The 17,417-nt window shown below is 45.6% G+C and overlaps 6 protein-coding genes across 7 annotated transcripts in view; 4 read left to right on the plus strand and 2 right to left on the minus strand.

Annotated features, from left to right (window-relative positions):
• Positions 1-11,481, minus strand: part of LOC4813929 (uncharacterized) — a 31,531-nt gene extending 20,050 nt beyond the window's left edge. Inside the window, exon 1 of the mRNA XM_001354055.4 lies at positions 11,350-11,481. The gene's annotated coding sequence lies outside the window, so the exon portion shown is untranslated. The remainder of the gene's footprint in view (positions 1-11,349) is intronic.
• On the plus strand, positions 6,444-8,401 carry Cpr66Cb (Cuticular protein 66Cb). Its single transcript, XM_001354058.3, has 3 exons — positions 6,444-6,589; positions 7,373-7,603; positions 7,682-8,401. The coding sequence occupies exons 1-3, from the start codon at positions 6,578-6,580 to the stop codon at positions 7,916-7,918; spliced, it is 480 nt and encodes a 159-aa protein (XP_001354094.1). The 5' UTR covers positions 6,444-6,577; the 3' UTR covers positions 7,919-8,401.
• On the plus strand, positions 10,100-11,361 carry Pex2 (peroxin 2). The gene is made up of 4 exons (XM_001354059.4): positions 10,100-10,257; positions 10,313-10,390; positions 10,453-10,884; positions 10,945-11,361. The coding sequence occupies exons 1-4, from the start codon at positions 10,219-10,221 to the stop codon at positions 11,251-11,253; spliced, it is 858 nt and encodes a 285-aa protein (XP_001354095.2). The 5' UTR covers positions 10,100-10,218; the 3' UTR covers positions 11,254-11,361.
• On the plus strand, positions 11,450-15,625 carry Prim1 (DNA primase small subunit). Of its 2 annotated transcripts, none has more exons than XM_015187987.2 (3): positions 11,450-11,588; positions 14,138-14,300; positions 14,369-15,625. In XM_015187987.2, exons 2-3 carry the CDS (start codon positions 14,147-14,149, stop codon positions 15,529-15,531), a joined length of 1,317 nt encoding a protein of 438 aa, XP_015043473.2. In that variant the 5' UTR covers positions 11,450-11,588; positions 14,138-14,146; the 3' UTR covers positions 15,532-15,625. The 2 variants fall into 2 exon arrangements, with proteins under 2 accessions (XP_015043473.2, XP_033239659.1); XM_033383768.1 differs by having other exon boundaries at positions 11,455-11,585; positions 14,136-14,300.
• Positions 11,861-14,023, plus strand: LOC4813934 (UPF0183 protein CG7083). Its single transcript, XM_001354060.4, has 2 exons — positions 11,861-12,190; positions 12,265-14,023. The coding sequence occupies exon 2, from the start codon at positions 12,271-12,273 to the stop codon at positions 13,579-13,581; it is 1,311 nt and encodes a 436-aa protein (XP_001354096.1). The 5' UTR covers positions 11,861-12,190; positions 12,265-12,270; the 3' UTR covers positions 13,582-14,023.
• LOC4813936 (heat shock 70 kDa protein 14) lies at positions 15,544-17,327 on the minus strand. The gene has a single exon (XM_001354062.4). It carries the CDS (start codon positions 17,188-17,190, stop codon positions 15,655-15,657), a length of 1,536 nt encoding a protein of 511 aa, XP_001354098.1. The 5' UTR covers positions 17,191-17,327; the 3' UTR covers positions 15,544-15,654.
• Positions 17,328-17,417: the final 90 nt, after the last annotated feature.

The raw sequence follows: 17,417 nt of genomic DNA on the forward strand, positions 1-17,417 counted from the left end.
GTATTCCACAGATACCTTGGCCGCAGAAAAAGCAGACACAATTTAGCCATAAACCAGAAAAGATACAACAAAAGAATGCCACCACACACTGCACAGCACGGCAGAGCAGAGTAGAGCACAGCACAGCACAGCATAATTGAGGCTGCAATAAAAGTGAGACCAAAAACGAAAAGATCGAGTGTAGAGTGTCGGCAGCATATTTGAAATATCTTCCGGGTGGCAAATTGGAGCAAGTTGGAGCAGCCAGAGCCAGAGCCGCGTCTTGATCCCAATCTAAATCGCTTTCCAGGGGTTCGCCGCCGCCGCCGCCGCCGCCGCCTTTGAAGTGCGAGTGTTTTCCATCGATGAGGCAACGGCAAGGCTTTTGTAGGTTAAATGGTGGGCGACACAACAGGTCTGTATGGGTAGGGGTATCTAACACATATCGAACTATCGCTGAAAGCTGGATATTTCCCTGCTTCAGGAAGACATCATCCACATCACGTTCCAGTCAAGTGTAAATGCTTGGCCATTTAATTGCTCCAAATTTCCAAATGCGTTGCCAAACGAAAAGAAAACGACAAAACGGAAGGAAATGCGAAATGCATTTTGATGTCTGCTTTTTAGTCTTCGTTTTCCTCGCAGATATTGTACTCTTTGCCCCTCTTTCTCTCTCTCTCTTCGTTGCAAATATTTATGCTGATTTATTATTCCATTATTGCAGCGGTTTTTAATTTGTGGCACGCACACACCGGCCCCACGGGATTGTGCAATGTGCTGTGCTGCCAAAAAGCACTCCGAAACACTCTCGAATCCAACCGCAGCTAAAAATTGATACTTTTCAACATTTTGGATATGTATTCTCCGCTTTTATATTAGTTTTACTCCGATTTATTGCCCACGAATGTTGATTGTTGTATCATCACTTTCAATGCTTCAAGGGGATGGCCAGAAATGAGAGCGCCACAGCCCTAGACAGATCTTGATCTGTTGCTGTATTAAGATCAATCGTAGTCTGTTCTTTATCCGCTCGTGGCTGATGCCACTACTGATTCTCTGCTCTGACATCTGATCTTATACATCGTTGATGTACTGCACTGTGACAGCTCTTCCTTGATTTGCATTTTCTGGATGGTTTGCCTTTGCCACACCGATGATTATCGACTGCATGGCATGCCATGCCTCTGCCACAGCTCTGCCATAATTTCATATGCATTCGAGTGTTTTATTGTATGTTAATTAAATTGCTGCCACGTTCATTTCATTCCATTCCATTCCATTTCATTACGTTTCGTCTGGCTTCTTTCTTTCTTTGCGGCAAGGCATACATATTTGGTCATTAACTAATTGCTGGCTGGCCGCCGCTGAGGTAATCGGCTTGCAAAACCCAATGGGAGGTGCTCTGTGAAAGTGTATTTCTTTTCTTGGACCCCAGGGCGTAACGTACCCGCTGAGAAACGAAACGTAATGAAATGAAGCTCTATTGCAAACTCCATTACGTATACGCACAGTGGGCCCAAGACGGGACGAAGGCGAGGCAAGAGTTGTCTGCGAGCCAAGTGGCAATTGCACTTCAACTTAACATTGAGCGAGCGAGCGGGCGGGCGTTGTCCCTGCAACTCTGCCTTGGACTTTGCCACAAACGCTGTAAATGAAACATACTCTGGCTAGGCATACAAATATGTCGACGCTGACAACTTGATTAGAGGAGTTGCAGGCGGGTTTTGGTCTGCACAAGCAACAGCAACAGCAGCAGCAGCAACAGCAGCAGCAGCTCTAGCACCAGCTCCTGTCCAAAGGCGGTTGCATAAATTTAACAATTTTATAATCTCGATATGGTCGAAACTGGAAAATTTCATAATATCCGGTTCGAGCGCGCTTGAAAAGTTGTTAATTTGTTGCATCTCAGGCGGCAGGCAGCAGGAAAAACAAAACTCAAAGTCGAAGTAGCCGCCAAAAATGACAGCAATTAGCCGGGTCAGCGACAGCTGCGGAATAAGGTAAAAGTATTTAACCTACTTTGCTATGGCCAGGTCCTCCTGCAGTCTGCAGTCTGCAGCCGGCACCTCCTTCAGCTTTTTCAAAGCAGTCTTTTCTTTGCAGGAAGTTTTTTGACAGCGGCATACGAGAGACATTTCCAATGGCGCCTAATTAATGAGACACACGGCCGAGACAGTGGCGGTCCCAGGTGGTGGTGCCGCAGCAGCGACTGAAAGTCGATGGGAAAACTCGAACAACTTCCTTCACCCCCCCTCGCCTTTAGTACCGCCCCGCCAGTGGATGTGTGAAAAATTTCAAATTAAAATAATTAACAATTTTACAATTACTGCAGACTTTGAATGCAAAGCGCAAATATTTTGATTAGTCAATGATACAATTAGAGGCTGCGTGAAAAATCAATTGGAATATTTCTCTGTTAGAGGTGGTGGTGGTGGTGGTGGTGCGACTGCGACCCACTCATGCAGCTTTTCCGCGTATGTTGCCACTGAGAGAGAGCGGCAGGAATGGAGAGTGTCGCTCGACTGTCTCGGCTGCCACATGATATGATTATGTGATTTGCCAATTTGCATTTAATTAATTTTCATCAGCTATTTATTATGTCAACGGCAGTCGGCAATGGGAGACGCAGGCTGCTTAGAGTTTTCACGAGAGAAGTCTGGCGAGGGTAGTAATTGCCGCCTTGGGTGTTACCGCATCAAATCCCCGTGAATATTATTTGTTACCGTTGAAAGGCTTTTCAGATTATGCTGCAGAGGCAGTTATGTCACGGGCTCAGTGCTCTGCGAGTGCATAATCCGAGCCGACGTCGTGGATGATGATGATGATGATGGGATTGGATGAGAGTGGATGAGAGGGAGTCGTGGTCGAGTGAATGAATAATGAAGGATTGTAAATGGAAGCTGACAGGGGCTACCCTAGGATAAGAGGACCCACAGTAATAATGGCTAATCGAAAGATGAAATGGTGATTATTTTACGGCTACAGCTCGCTTTATGGTCGATTCAAATGATCCACCATTGCGCATACGCAGCGTGTGACGATTGCATCGGATCAATCAGTGGAAAACTGCGCTTCCACACAGCGCAATGCACCGATTTTGGCAGCATTAACTTGTTACTGCCGCTGATGTTGCTGCTAACGTTGCAGTTGCGTTTTTAAGTTCAATGTGCGCTGGCAATTAGCGGAATATTTTTGCCATTTTCCTCTTGGCCACACACACGCATATTTCAGTTCATGTCGGCAAACCGGCAAACCAGTCTCCAGCCAATTCGTGTTTTATTCGTTTTGCCTTCAAATAAATTAATATAAATTGCAGCCAATCGAATAAATACAAGAAGCTCCCCAAATGTATGTAATTTTCAATTACAGCAGCAACATTTGCGCATACAACAATCGCTGCTTCTACTGCGAGTGCTACTGCTACTGCGGCTGCGGCTGCTGCTGCTGCTGGTGTTGCGTAAGTTCAAGCTGCATAAAAGGATAACCATTAAAAGAGCAACATCTGCAGCAGCAGCAGCAGCAACGGCAGCAGCAGCAACTACAGCAATTCCCACAACTATTTTGGAAAGATGCACGCGTCGCTGGCTTGTTAAGTTGCAAGGTTTTTATTTCCCCAACTGCGGCTCTAATAAATATGAAACAATGAGACAAAAGTCAAAGTTTGCTGCTGATTGTCTGCCATTGTTGCTGCTGTTTTACCAGTACGAGTACTATGTTTGCCAACAATCACTAAAGGCAGGCCAGTCTTCTGCTACCTACCATTAAAGGGTACTATTAATCCATGTTAGATGTTTGTAACGCTCAAGCTTCTATGCGACTAAGCCGAGGACCTGATCTGTCCACTATATCATTAAATACAATTGGAGGAACGAGTGTAACGGGTCCCCACAGCATACAATTTTCATACAGCACCCATCGCAATAATCAGTCCACAAGGGTATCTAATGCTTCGAATTACACAAACAGCCTTTCTATCGTTTTTTTTTTTAATTTCGTTTTTGTTTGGATTTGTTTGGACGATGTCGCAAATGTACGGCAGAAACCTCAGACAGCACCAGCAGCAGCAGCAGCAGGAGCAGTTCAGTCGGCCAAGTTAATGCATGTACTAAATGTCTAACGGTAAATATGAGTTACTAGGTAATTGCTTGGCCTGCTTAACAACAGCTGTTACGAGTACTCCTATACGACGAACGACGAACGACGAACGACGTATAGGCGCGCATGAGCATGCACATAACCAACAGCACTCGCATTTTGACTTTTCACTTTTGTGAGTGGGAATGGAATTGATTGAGTGGCTGGCCGTAGCGCAGCTCTGGGTAAAAGTTGCCACCAGCCACCCGTACAAACGCCACAAACCTATCTAAACTATAACTAACCAAGAAATTAACACCTGCCGGCCAAAGCAGAGCCAAAGACAAAGCTTCAATGAGCAAACAAAATGAAATTTAGTGGGCGATTACGACGACAACAAACTAAGAAAAAAATACATATCAAAAAATATTTGAGGCGATAACTGGCAACAAAATTGACCAAAACCGAATCAACGAAAGTTGGATACACTTCAAAATAATTTAATAAAGATCAATCTACATATATATTCATATGTACTCCCAGAAAATGAATTAAAATTTTAATATTTTATCATCACATCCGAAGCTTTATACACCCCAAGCTTCCCCCTTTGTTCAATATACCCTGACGCCAAAAACTATACCCAAAATCAATCCTCAAACTGAAGCAGCCTGAAAATTGTATCAGCATTGCATTCGACGAATTGCCAAATGCCTCCTATGTGCCTTGGTATGCCATGACGACGACGACGACGACGACTTCAACTCCGCTCCGAGTCGAGTCGAGTCGAGTGTGGCATGTTGACTTGCGTTATATTTTCCACCTGCTGCAACGGCAACGATCCACAAAAAAAAAAACAAAAAAAAAACAGGAGACGTAGACCCCAAATCGTGGGCCATAATTAAGCATTTATTTTATTTGCCATATTTCTTGTGCTGCTTTCGGGATTTACACGTACTGGCGCACTGGCGGATTGGTAATCATCATGAAAAATGTTTCTTTTTATTCGTCGCTTTTCAGTTTCTCATGTCTCGCAATGTTGTCAAACGTTGTCGACCATAATATAGCAATTAAAACTGTGTCTGTCTTTAAGAGTACATCAACCTGATGTCACTCGTTGCGATTCATTTCGCTGTGCATCGATTTGAATCGATGGGATCGGGACCATGGAGAGCCTGAGAATTGACGCTATGCAAAGTGGATAAAGTCCAAGACATGAGATCCAAATATTTCCTTAAGATACTGGCCAACAAGCTGCCGCTGAGCTAGATTGTTTGGAAAGGGGCAAGAGTTTTTTAGGTACAGGATAATGGCAAGAGGTTTGTGTGGGTTTTTAAAAAGGTCACACAAGAAGGAAAAACTGCAGTAGTTTCCTTCAAAGCTGAGTCTTTATTTCCTTTAAAGATCCATTTAACAGAACGACAACAAATGTCTGAGCAACAAACGAAAACCCTTGAAATCAGAATCCCCCAAGCGACCAAAAATCCACGCTCCGATGCGTAATTAGCTTTGAGCCAAATGGAAGATTGACGAAAGACCAAAAATTGGTTAATTTCCCACTGCAATTGTGGCACTTAACTTTGAATTGAAGTACAGTCCGAGCCGTGCATGTAAGACCCCCAAACACTGCTTGCAGCTACACGGAGAAAAACTTCTGTTTATGTCCCACAATTAAATATTACATAATGGCCTTTTATTGGGCCAAGTGCCGGGCCGGCCTGCAGAGCCAATTCAATTTGGATACTAGCATTTTACCATTTTACCATTTACGAATTACGATTTTACGAAAATTAGCGCATTAAAAGTGAATGATCAACCGGAGGCTGTCCGTAATAGAAGGTTGCCCCGATAAAACTTGCCCAGCAGCAGCCACGAAAAATCATCTAATCGAATATTTGGGTCAAACTGCGTTCAATGGGAGGGTACCACCAAATACTGGGAGGTAGGGGTTTGGTGGGATCGATGCAAATAAGCGGAGCGCTAACCAAAAATATTATTAACAAACCGATTTAACGTCAGACTGGCTGTCACCGATGTTGCAAGTTCCCCCTATGACGACTTATCAACGCCATCGAAGTGGTGCCACAACCAGTGAATGCGTCACTAATGACACACAAAGAGTCCTGCACCACGCTGCAACAGTCCAACAAACATCCAACATCGAATCTCAAACAATGGCAAACAAAGCGAACCAAAAAGAAAAACTGAACTGTAAAAACTGTTTTACATTTGAGGCGCCCCCCCGCCCGCTTACCTGGCGTAGCGGCTTCGCTGCCTAAGCCACCGCTGCTGCCACGGCTGCTGCTGCTGCCGCTGCCGCTGCCGCTGCTACTGCGACCGCTGTCGATTCACTTTCTTCCTAACCATATAAAAGCGGCGAATTTTCGTTGCAAGCACATTATTCAGTTGTGGAAAGTCGTTGCGTGCAGCTCGTGGCATCTCAGCAAAGTCTCAGTCTCAAGTTACATTTTTTTTCCTTTGTGATCTCGAACGAAAAACGAACCCTACAAAAAACATTATTAAAATGGCGTTCAAGGTGAGCACCGACAGCATAAGCCAAGGACTAAGGATATCAAATGTGCACAACGATCTGTAACCATATATGTACATACATACATATATACAAAAAAGATCTAAAAGATCAAGTGAAAGAAGTGAAAAAGCATTTTTTTTCCATTTTTTTTTTATTGGTACATAAAATAAAGGATCTTAGGTTCCGGTTTTGTCTCAATTGGTGGTGTGACACATAAAGAATGATTACGAATTCCATTTGAGAAGACCATCCACCTTAGACCTTAGACCGTATACCACTTAAAAGGAATATACTTTATTAAAACAGTCCTGGCCAGGAGATGTAAATCTTATAGAAGGAGTAAACCCTTCATTATTCAATCAGTGACTAAAATAGAAATAATAACGATTAATCCTTTTAGGAGTGGTATTCATATCAATCTTAGGTTTTTATTTTGTTTTCTTAAACATCACATTAAGACCCACTCCCGATCAATTACCCCCAGTTTCACCGGTTTGTAGAGAGTCTTAGGGAAAAAACCTCAACCAAACCGCAAGCAAAATCACAGCAATAGTTAAACAATAGCTTAAGCCAACCACAGCAAACACTTCATTAAGGCACTAACTAACAAAAAAAAGCTAAAATATGCGCATTACTTGTAAATGCAGTCATTGCATGGACAGTGACAGGCAACGACCCGCCCCCCACCAATTGCAACAGTTGCAAATGCTGATGTTGGTGTTGATGTGAACAAAAACAATTAGCAAAGATCTCCGTTTAGTTGTTAATTATGCGCTTGTATTGCAGTACCTGATCTTTGCCTCGGCTCTGTGCCTGAGTCTGGCCTATCCGCTGGAGCACCAGTACTACGATGAGAGCCACGGCTACGAGCACCTGGCCCACCACGAGCCAGAGCCGATACATGAGTACGGACAGCACCATCAGATCGAGCGCATCTCGCTGGGCGAGGAGCATGGACACCAAGAGCAAGCTCACTATGAGACCCACGAGCACGAGGACGAGCATGTGGATTACTATGTGAGTGGGAGGACACCGCAGACTAGATGGGGTCCCGAGTAGCTAATGGTGTCCTAATGGTGTTCCCTTCAATTATAGGCCCCGCCCAAGTATGCCTTCAAGTATGGAGTCAACGACTTCCACACTGGCGATGTCAAGTCCCAGCACGAGACCCGCGATGGCGACACCGTGAAGGGCCAATACTCGCTGGTTGAGCCCGACGGTTCCATCCGCACCGTGGACTACACTGCCGACAAACATAACGGCTTCAATGCTGTCGTCCACAAGACTGCCCCCGTCCACCACCATGAGGAGCTGCACGAGCATCACTACTAGACGAGACCGGCGAGAACAGGCCCATAGAATACCTACGTTTAACTTTGCACTAGAGTTAGCCAAATTGCTCATCAGCCAACAGAACAGCATCCACAACGATCGACCATGAAATCAGCTTCATATCTCGTAATTAGGACATCAGCACACACATGCCACAGGCCCCAAAGCCCCAAAAGGGGGCTCAATCTTCACTAGACTTTTCCCTTGTGGTCATGCCTACTTCATAATCATTTTACTCATACCTATATATTGTATTTTATTCTGTGATAGCGAATAATTTCTACGTATATCTTCCGCTTTCAACTGATCCTTAGTCACTCCTGCTCAGACGAATTTATCAATCAATCACTTGACTGTAATCTGTAATCTGTAATCTATATTGTATACTTATGTCTTTTTGTTAAATCTGTTACAGAGATCAAACGAATGAATTGTAAATTGTGTAATAAAGTGTGAATTATGTACTTTTTATAAAATCAAAAACCAACCGGACTACTGACCATAACTTTACCGGTCGGGGGCAATAATTGAACTTGGGGGCTTTCTTGGACTACGGGGTAGCAACTCTTGGAATGAATGACCGAATGTCTGCATCTTGGCTAACTGGTTTATGCGTTTGGAGCAATAAAAACGATTACAAGACATATTTTCCGGATCGCAAACGAGTTGTGCGTTTTGTTTTGATTGAAATTATATAAGCTGCAATTGAAAAGTGGATTAAAATACTTCCTAAATGTCCAAAAACAGGACTTTGCGATATTTATGCTTGGCAACAAAACATAAACTCAAATTTAACAATTAATTAGCTCGCACATGAATATGGAAAATATCATTTTAACCAAAATGTTTTCGAATTGCACAGTCTATGTCGTTTTCCAGCGCTACTGCATATAAATATATGAATAAAGAACTGAATCAAGGGCAGAGTACCAGGGTGACCGTTTAGGACATATTTGACGTCGAAATTGTGCTGAAGGTATATTTACTATTTAATTCAATCTATTAAATTTAATTTTTTGGAGTCAAACAATATACTGGATCGTGGTCTTCGGGTTTTCTTTCAAGGTCGTCAACGACCGCACGTGGCTGATCACTGCGTTCGTCCCACCGGGTGGCAACCAATATTAATAGGTTTGGGTGCGCTCCGGACTAGCGAATGTTGCGAAGGTTTAGGTACGCTCCGTGGAAAACCAAGTGCAGATGCGTACGTCACCTGATCTGCCAACCTTTTCCCAGCAGGCCATGCCCGCTCCCTTCCTTAACTTGAAGCGCCGCTGAGCGTGCTTCGACCGATCGGCTAGCTCTGCATCACCAGTTCGATTTGGCTTTCCGACAGCTGGCAGCCTGGTGGTACCTCCCAGTCCGGTGGGATGGTTCCGGTTTATAGTGCGTACTGTTGTTGTTTCGGGTTGGGTCGTGCTTCCGGCTCTAGTGTCTACGATGTCATGGCCTTGCTCTTCTTCTTCCTCAGTTTTTCTTTTTCCTCTGATAACAGCTGTTACCTCTCCACACGTTATTGTTGCGCCTGCGTCTCTTAGAAAGTCAATTCCCAGAATTGGTATATCTGGCCCTCCTGCCAATGTTAGGAACGATTCCGTGGTTTCTGTTCCGCCTAGTTCTGTCTCGACGTTTTTTCCTCCTTATGCTTCCATCTGCTAGCCGTATTAACTTTTGTTCCTTATCTTCTATTCCTTCGTTCCTCAGCTTTGGGGCCGTCCGTTGACCATGCTTCTTGTGGCCCCTGTGTCGATGACCACTTCTATTACCGGTTTTCCAACCCTGGCCCGGCCCATTAGTTGATTGTCTTCATATATTAGGTTGGTTGTGTCCTGCTCTGTTTGTTTTAGGCCCTGGGGGTTTCGCGGGGCTGCCCCGGGCCCGGTCCGTTTATTTCCGTTATATATGGTTTTGGCGCTGGCGTATGAAACAAAAAAATTGTTCGTTTGCTAAAGTTGCCTTCTGCTGATTTCTGTTGGTATCCTGGTATCCCTATCTCCATCAAACAAGTGGCATGATCTCTATTTGCTGAATTTATTAAAAAACTGAGATTTGTATGGTAAACCCTCAATAATTCGTGATATTCGAATTCGAATGGCTTTTCTACGCGTTGTCTACATTGACGCTTTAAATCCATAACGCGACTTAAAAAATACTGGAATATTGGAAAATACCAGAAAAAGGTATAAAAACATGCAAGGTGTGTGAGCTGAACCGCACCGCTGCAAGCGTATAAAAAAAGTATAAAGTCCAAAGAAATATTATCAATGAAAGCGTAGCCAAAACACCGCAAAATAAACAAAATGCTGGAGAAAAATAAGTATGTGCCGCGGGTGAACCAAGTAAGTCATGTTATCAATCTAAAGAGGAAACGAATCAATAATGGTTCCCTTCCAGATAGACGCAATTTCTCTTAACAAGGATATTGCCCGACTTATACGCGATAACCTGCTGGAGAACCTTCAGGCCATATCGGTGGGTACAAGTATTCACTAACATATTCCGTGGAACACCTTCAAAACCTCACTCTCCCTTAGCCCGTGCTATTTATCAAATTTCAACCAGAACTCGATTTGCTCATACAATCTGCGATTTGGTTTGGATCCGTTGGCAAGCGATGCTCCACATTTGGCCAGCAACTACTTGTCCTAGCCTACGATGCTGAGAAGCTTACTGTCTCCAGGCTGGTCCTCCATTTCGTCCTGACCGTCCTACCCGGCTATGTGAAGAGCTGGGAAGAGCGAAGGCTCGCACGGCGCGTGGAGTGGTTTAGCCAGGCCATAGCGTGGGCGGAGAACAGCGCCCTGGTTCTGAACATTCTCAACTACTTTCGGTTCCTCAAGACAGGACGGAAACCCACTTTAATCGACTATTTTCTGGGTCTGGACTATATTAGTCTACGAAATAATCAGCGACGCGATATTGGATACAAATACCTGACCCGTGAGTTGCTCTGGGGTGGATTTATGGTGAGTATTTTTGGAAAAGATTTATGGTTTCATCTTTGTAATTCTGCAATGCTCTTTCAGGAAATCCTGGGTCTAGTTTTACCCATCATTAACTTCCGAAAACTACAAAGGCTGCTCAAGTCTTGGACTTCTGGGCAGCAATTTGGCGCCCGTCGGCGGGAGATGGACACCACGGAGCTTCTAGCACCAAAGATGATGGTGGGCACAACGTGCACCTATTGTGGTGAACGTCCCACGCTTCCCCATCATATGGGCTGTGGTCATATCTATTGTTATTATTGTATAAGCGCTAATGTTCTAACTGATGCCAGCTTTTGTTGCACCATTTGTGGTGTTCAATGTGTGAAGGATGGTGTCCAAAGTGTATAATTGTTGAGGATTATTTGCATGCAATGGTTTTATACCGATTTTATACTAGTATTAAGCGAATAATGGCTGTAAACAAAGAATACAATATATATTTACCTTTCCGCCAAATTTTTTGTACAGTATTGGTAAATGTCAAACAAACGGTGTTGATAGTCAAAGAAAAAAAATTTTCTTTTGCGCGGTCGGGAACCAATCTGCGGAAACTAACAACCGAATTTCAACCGATTAAGCACTTCTATAAACAATCAACGACTTTTAATTAAAGCACGAGAGTGTACTAAACCACGGCAAACTGCTGGTTATTTTAAAACTTTCCATTAAAACCAAAAAAAAAGGTAAGAACTTGCTCGTCGTGGACTGCGAGAAAAGCGCGCGAAAAAACTGCAACAGCTGTTGTGTACATTGGTGGCGCTGCCACACTGCAGAAAATACACGACTTAAAAAAATGTTCTTAAATTAATTTATGCCAAACAACCTAGTATAAGTTTAGATGCTAAGTCTAGCAATGAACTAGTTAGTCATAAGTTTAAAATTAGTTTGAGGCGTAATTTGTTGTTTTGCAATTTGGCAAAACAGCTGCCCATGGAAGTCCGGCAACGCCATCACTTTGTTATTATCTCATTTTTTCTGCTGCGCATTTCGCCTTTGTCCGTTTTTAGAAGAAAACATTACACCTAAACATACACTTAAGTTCGTCAGCAAAACCCAAGCATCTAAAAACTATTAATTTCGGTCTACATTGCGTAATTGCGATTAAGATTTCTAAGGCGTCACGCCCGCAAACAAGCGAAATTCAGGATCAAACAATTATATTGAAAATCTAAAACGGCCACAGCGGACAAATAGCTCAAAAAATACTTTGTCGCGACCCCACCAGCAACAAATTGCGTATATATTCGTGGGGCAGCAGCAACAGCAGCTGATTTCACATATCAAGGTCAGTAAGGTGGCGATTTGCAAACAAAAAAAAACCATCCGTAATATTAAAAAATCCGTCCGTCCAATTTGTAGAGAAGAATGCTCGAACTTGAGATTGTGCCCGAGAACTCGATGAGCTGCGATGCCTGGGAGTTTGTCCTGGGCATGCACTTCTCGCAGGCCATCTCCATCATACAGTCGCAGGTGGGGATCATCAAAGGTGTCCAGGTGCTATATTCGGATACAAATCCACTGGGCGTGGACATAATCATCAATCTGCCACAGGATGGTGTGCGCTTGATTTTCGATCCCGTTGTGCAGCGTCTGAAGACAATAGAGGTGTTCAACATGAAGCTGGTGAAGCTGAAATACGGAGGCGTCTACTTCAACTCACCCGAGGTGTTGCCCAGTATAGAACAGATCGAGCATTCGTTCGGAGCCACCCATCCGGGAGTGTATGATGCAGCCAAGCAACTCTTTGCCCTGCACTTCAGAGGACTCAGCTTTTACTTCCCTGTAGATAGCAAATTGCATTCTGGATATGGTCATGGGCTTGGCTCCTTGGTCTTCCTGAATGGTGCCTCGCCGGTCGTCTCCAAGATGTCTCTCTACGCTGGCAGCAATGTTGCGGAAAACCGTGCTCCTGCACTGCCCTTGGGCTGCTACCATAGACAAATGTATCTGGAATCGGCCACAGTTCTTCGCACTTCCTATGGCCACACCAAAGGCCTCAAGCTGAATCTCTTTACGGAGGGTTCTGGTCGTGCCTTGGAGCCACGTCGGCAGTGCTTCACACGAGAACTGCTCTTTGGAGACAGCTGCGAGGATGTGGCCACCAATCTTGGTGCTCCCAACCGCATATTCTTCAAGAGCGAGGACAAGATGAAGATACACAGCTCGAGCGTGAATCGACAGGCGCAGAGCAAGCGCAGCGACATATTTTTCAACTACTTCACGTTGGGCATCGATGTTCTCTTCGACGCTCGCACACAGACCTGCAAGAAGTTCATTCTGCACACGAACTATCCGGGCCACTTCAATTTCAATATGTACCATCGCTGCGAGTTCCAGTTCCAGCTGCAGACGGACCACCCGCACAGTGATAACCTCGATCTGATGACGCCCTCAAAGCAAGACTATGTGAATATAACTGCCTACACCAAATGGGACGAAATCAGTGGCTCGTTGTCTACGTCGGAGCGGCCAGTGGTGTTGCATCGTGCCAGCTCAACGAACACGGCGAATCCCTTTGGCTCCACCTTTTGCTACGGCTATCAAGATCTTATATTCGAAGTGATGCCCAACAATCATATTGCCTCTGTGACGCTCTACAACACAGCGCCGCCCCGGCAGCCCGCCCACTCCTGGCAGCAGCACAAAATGCAGGACATTCGTCTGACCGTGGCCTAGAGCAGAATGGTCGATCAGGTCACACGGTCGTCAATGCTACGTGGATGCGGGCTCTGTGATGCTTTGTGGAAGGGATGTCTTATCGTCTCGTGTTCTAATCTATAAGCTACAACAATGATCTAACCTAGGCATAAGCTAGATACATACAATATACATACGAGTATATAGTAATATGCATATATATAGATACATAATATATATAAAATTTCTATTGTAGCCTAAGCAAAACTCTTCAGACGACTCATCATCTCTGACCACGTTCATACTGCGGTATTCCATTGTGTTAAATCGATTCTATTCGACGCATAAACTGACAATTAAGTAGCCTCGTACTTTTAACAATTGCATGTCGTTAAAATATTTCAATACTTTTAAGCTCAAACCCGTGTATTTCTCTTTGAAAAAGAAACAAAAAATCAGCAAAAAAAATATACATAATATATAATTATAAGGTTTCGACAAGAACATTTGATGGCCTTTGAGTTTCCTTTATTATAATATATAATAACTTAAAACTTTATAAGTCAGATTTAACCATCGCTCTTAATTCTTGCAGTCGATTAGAATGTCAAAACAAGCCACAGATCTGGAAACTCCAGTGCCCCAGCAGACGGTAGTGCCTGCATTTGATCCCACGATCCTGCCGGACATGCTGCCCGTTTACTACAGGCGTCTCTTTCCGCATCTGCCGTTCTATCGCTGGCTCTCCTACGGACTCTGTAAGTGCACCCCCTCTAAAACGACAGCTCAAGAACTTAGCAATCCCCCAATCCCCTGTATTCCGCAGCTGAGGATGGCGTCTTCTGTAACCGGGAAATATCCTTTACCCTTCACGATGACATCTACATTCGTTACCTCTGCTTCGAAACCCAGGCAGAGCTGGAAAAGGAGATTTGCTCGCGAAATCCGTACAAAATCGACATTGGACCCGTGATGCACACCAGGCCAACGAACTTTCGCATAGTTCCGGGCGGTCTGACCCCCGTGCAACGCGAGCTAGTCTTCGATATCGATATGACAGACTATGACGAGGTCCGAACCTGTTGCTCGGGTGCCGAGGTGTGCCTCAAGTGTTGGAAATTCATGGTACTGGCGGCACGCGTCTTGGATCTCGCACTGCGCGAGGATTTTGGCTTCGAGCACATACTGTGGGTCTTCTCTGGACGTCGTGGCATCCATTGCTGGGTGTGTGATCATCAGGCGCGTCATTTGGACGGCCGCGGCCGCTATGCCGTGGCTGAGTATTTCAATATTGTAAGCTACGTAAATTTTATGGGCAGCAACTCGCCGAGATGTCAGCTAGGAGATCGTTCACATCACAGCTTCAAGCGTGCCTTGAAGATCATTGAGCCCCTGTTCGAGGAGATTATTATCGAAGACCAGAATCTCTTTGGCACGCCCAAGGGTGTCAATAAGCTGCTGCACATGATCCACGACGACGGAGCACGCACTGAGTTCGAGGGCTATCTGCAGAAAAGCCATGAGGATGGAGCCCACTCAAGGTTGATTTGGGAAAGCTTCATTAAGTATTCCAATTCCATGCGGACGTCGACGGCCAATGTGTGGAGTCGCAAGCTGAAAAACATTGTCCAGGAGGTGCAGCTGTGCCTGCTCTATCCGCGCCTGGACATCAACGTGACCAGGGGATTCAACCATTTGCTGAAATCTCCATTCTGCATACATCCAGCCACGGGCAAGGTCTGTGTGCCATTCAGCGTCAATGCCGTGGCCAAGTTCGATCCCACCACGGTGCCCACCATCACTCAACTGCTGCACGAGATCAATGCCTACGATGACAAGACCAAGAGCTATATGGAGGCCCCAGAGGACAAGAGTCGCATCAAGGACCACAAGAAGACCAGCATGTTCAAGGGCGTGGTGGTGTTTGAGGAGTTCCTGCGAAAGCTGGAACGCAGCAACAAAGAACGCACTAACGTCTTGCAGTTCTGAATAAAGGATTGATTTCAGTGCGGCTTTCGATGTTACTTTTATTTATGTATTATTATGATTAGGCTACCAACAATAAATAGACTAAACGATTGCATGTGAGCTCTCTCTCTCTCTCTCTCTTTTTCACATACAACTCAGCCGCACCTGCGGAACTACATTTCCGTCCTTGTCATTCCAGTTGACCTCAACCTCCAGTTGAAACAGTCCGTCCTCTGCGGCCGCGGGGCCAGGGAGGTTGGCCAATATCTCCTTGTCCCCAGCTCGTATCTTGAACAAGGATAGCTCATTCGGGCCATCGCCAGCTTCGCTCGACTGTGGCAGAGTTATTCTGATCTTTTGTGGCAATACGCTGCCCTTTCCCAGGACCAGTGTGGCATTCGCCTCATCGTCTCCGTGCCAAATGTACAAATCATCCTCGACGAGAACACAGTCGTCGGCCTTCTGCAGCTGCTGCTCGAGGGGATCAAGTAGGCAGACAGCCTGACGGGCACATCCGATGGCCACCACTTCATCCGCCGAGTGGCTGTTGTGGAGCTTGGCGTCGGGGAAGCGAGAGGCCACAGCCGCCTGAAGCTTCGGGATCTGCATGGTGGCGCCGAGGAGGACAATGTGGTCGACGCGCTTCAACTCCGGACGCTGTTGTTGGGCCTGTTCGATACATTCGCCTAGCTGTTGCATTAGGTTGTTAATCACCGGCTGAATGAGGCTCTCGAAACGGGCCCGCGACATCTGGGCGTTAAAGTCCACGCCGTCCATCAGGGAGTCGATGTACAGTTGAGTGGAGGGCATCGTTGTAAGGGTATGCTTGCAGTTGGCGGCTGCTGTGCGGATCTTGGCGAGCGATCGACGCGACTCGTGCGGATCTAATTTGTACTTCCTTTTGAACTCCTCGCAGATGAACTGCACCAAGGCCTCGGTGAACTGGCGGCCACCGATGGCGAACGGGCCAAACGTGGCCAGCTCAATGAAAAAACCGTTCTGTACGGCAAACAGGGCGAAATCGCTATACAGTCCACCGCACTTGATGGTCAAAACATGCTGGCGAGCCTGCAGCTCATCCTCGCCAATGTTATAGCCTAAGACGGCCGCCGTGGGCTCGGCTATTATCTGCGCAACGTGGAAGCCGGCAGTTTCAGCAGCGTCTGACAGCAGCTTGAAGGCCTCTACGGGATAGTAGCTGGGTATGGATATCACGGCAATGGGAGCCTGATCCGCATCAGTATGATATTGATGGGCCAACTCCAGTTCGGCGCGCAGCAGCTCCATCGTGACCTGGTAGGCACTTAGCTCTTTGGTCACAATTTGGTCATCTTGGTCTTCCTTGTCAGAGGGCACCGCGTGCTCCATTCGAAACACGAGCTCCTCCTTGTCAAAGTCGCAGGGAATATCCTTCAGGGCATTCGAAAAAATTTCCTCGGTTAAGTGCTCCTTTGGCTGTAGCAGCTGGAAGCTGTGTGCCACCGCCTGTTTGGGCCGTGTGGCCATCTTCTGTTTCGCCGTCAGACCGCACTCAATTTCGGAGTCGCCATCCCACAGCAAACACGCTTGCGAGACACGATCGCCCTGCTTGTTCGCGATGACTTCAGCCTTGCCATCGGCCTTTACGTAAGCAATGCAGAGGGTGCTGTTGCCAATCTTGATGCCAAATCGCGGCCACATCGCGTTTTAGTTAATTGCGTCAGACAAATACCCGGAACCTTATAAATAATTTGGCAAACCTTACTTTAATCTAAATCACGCACGTTTTTTCCCGGTAGTGTTGTCAACAGTGTGACGGCGGACTTATCGATAAAATATACCGTCCGACCCTCAGAAATATACCGATATACAGTAAATATACCGTCGGCTCATTTTGGACCCCAAAAAATACCAAAAAGTATCAAAAC

The sequence above is a fragment of the Drosophila pseudoobscura genome, chromosome X, assembly GCF_009870125.1.
Source record: "Drosophila pseudoobscura strain MV-25-SWS-2005 chromosome X, UCI_Dpse_MV25, whole genome shotgun sequence".
NCBI classification, from domain to species: Eukaryota; Metazoa; Arthropoda; class Insecta; order Diptera; family Drosophilidae; genus Drosophila; species Drosophila pseudoobscura.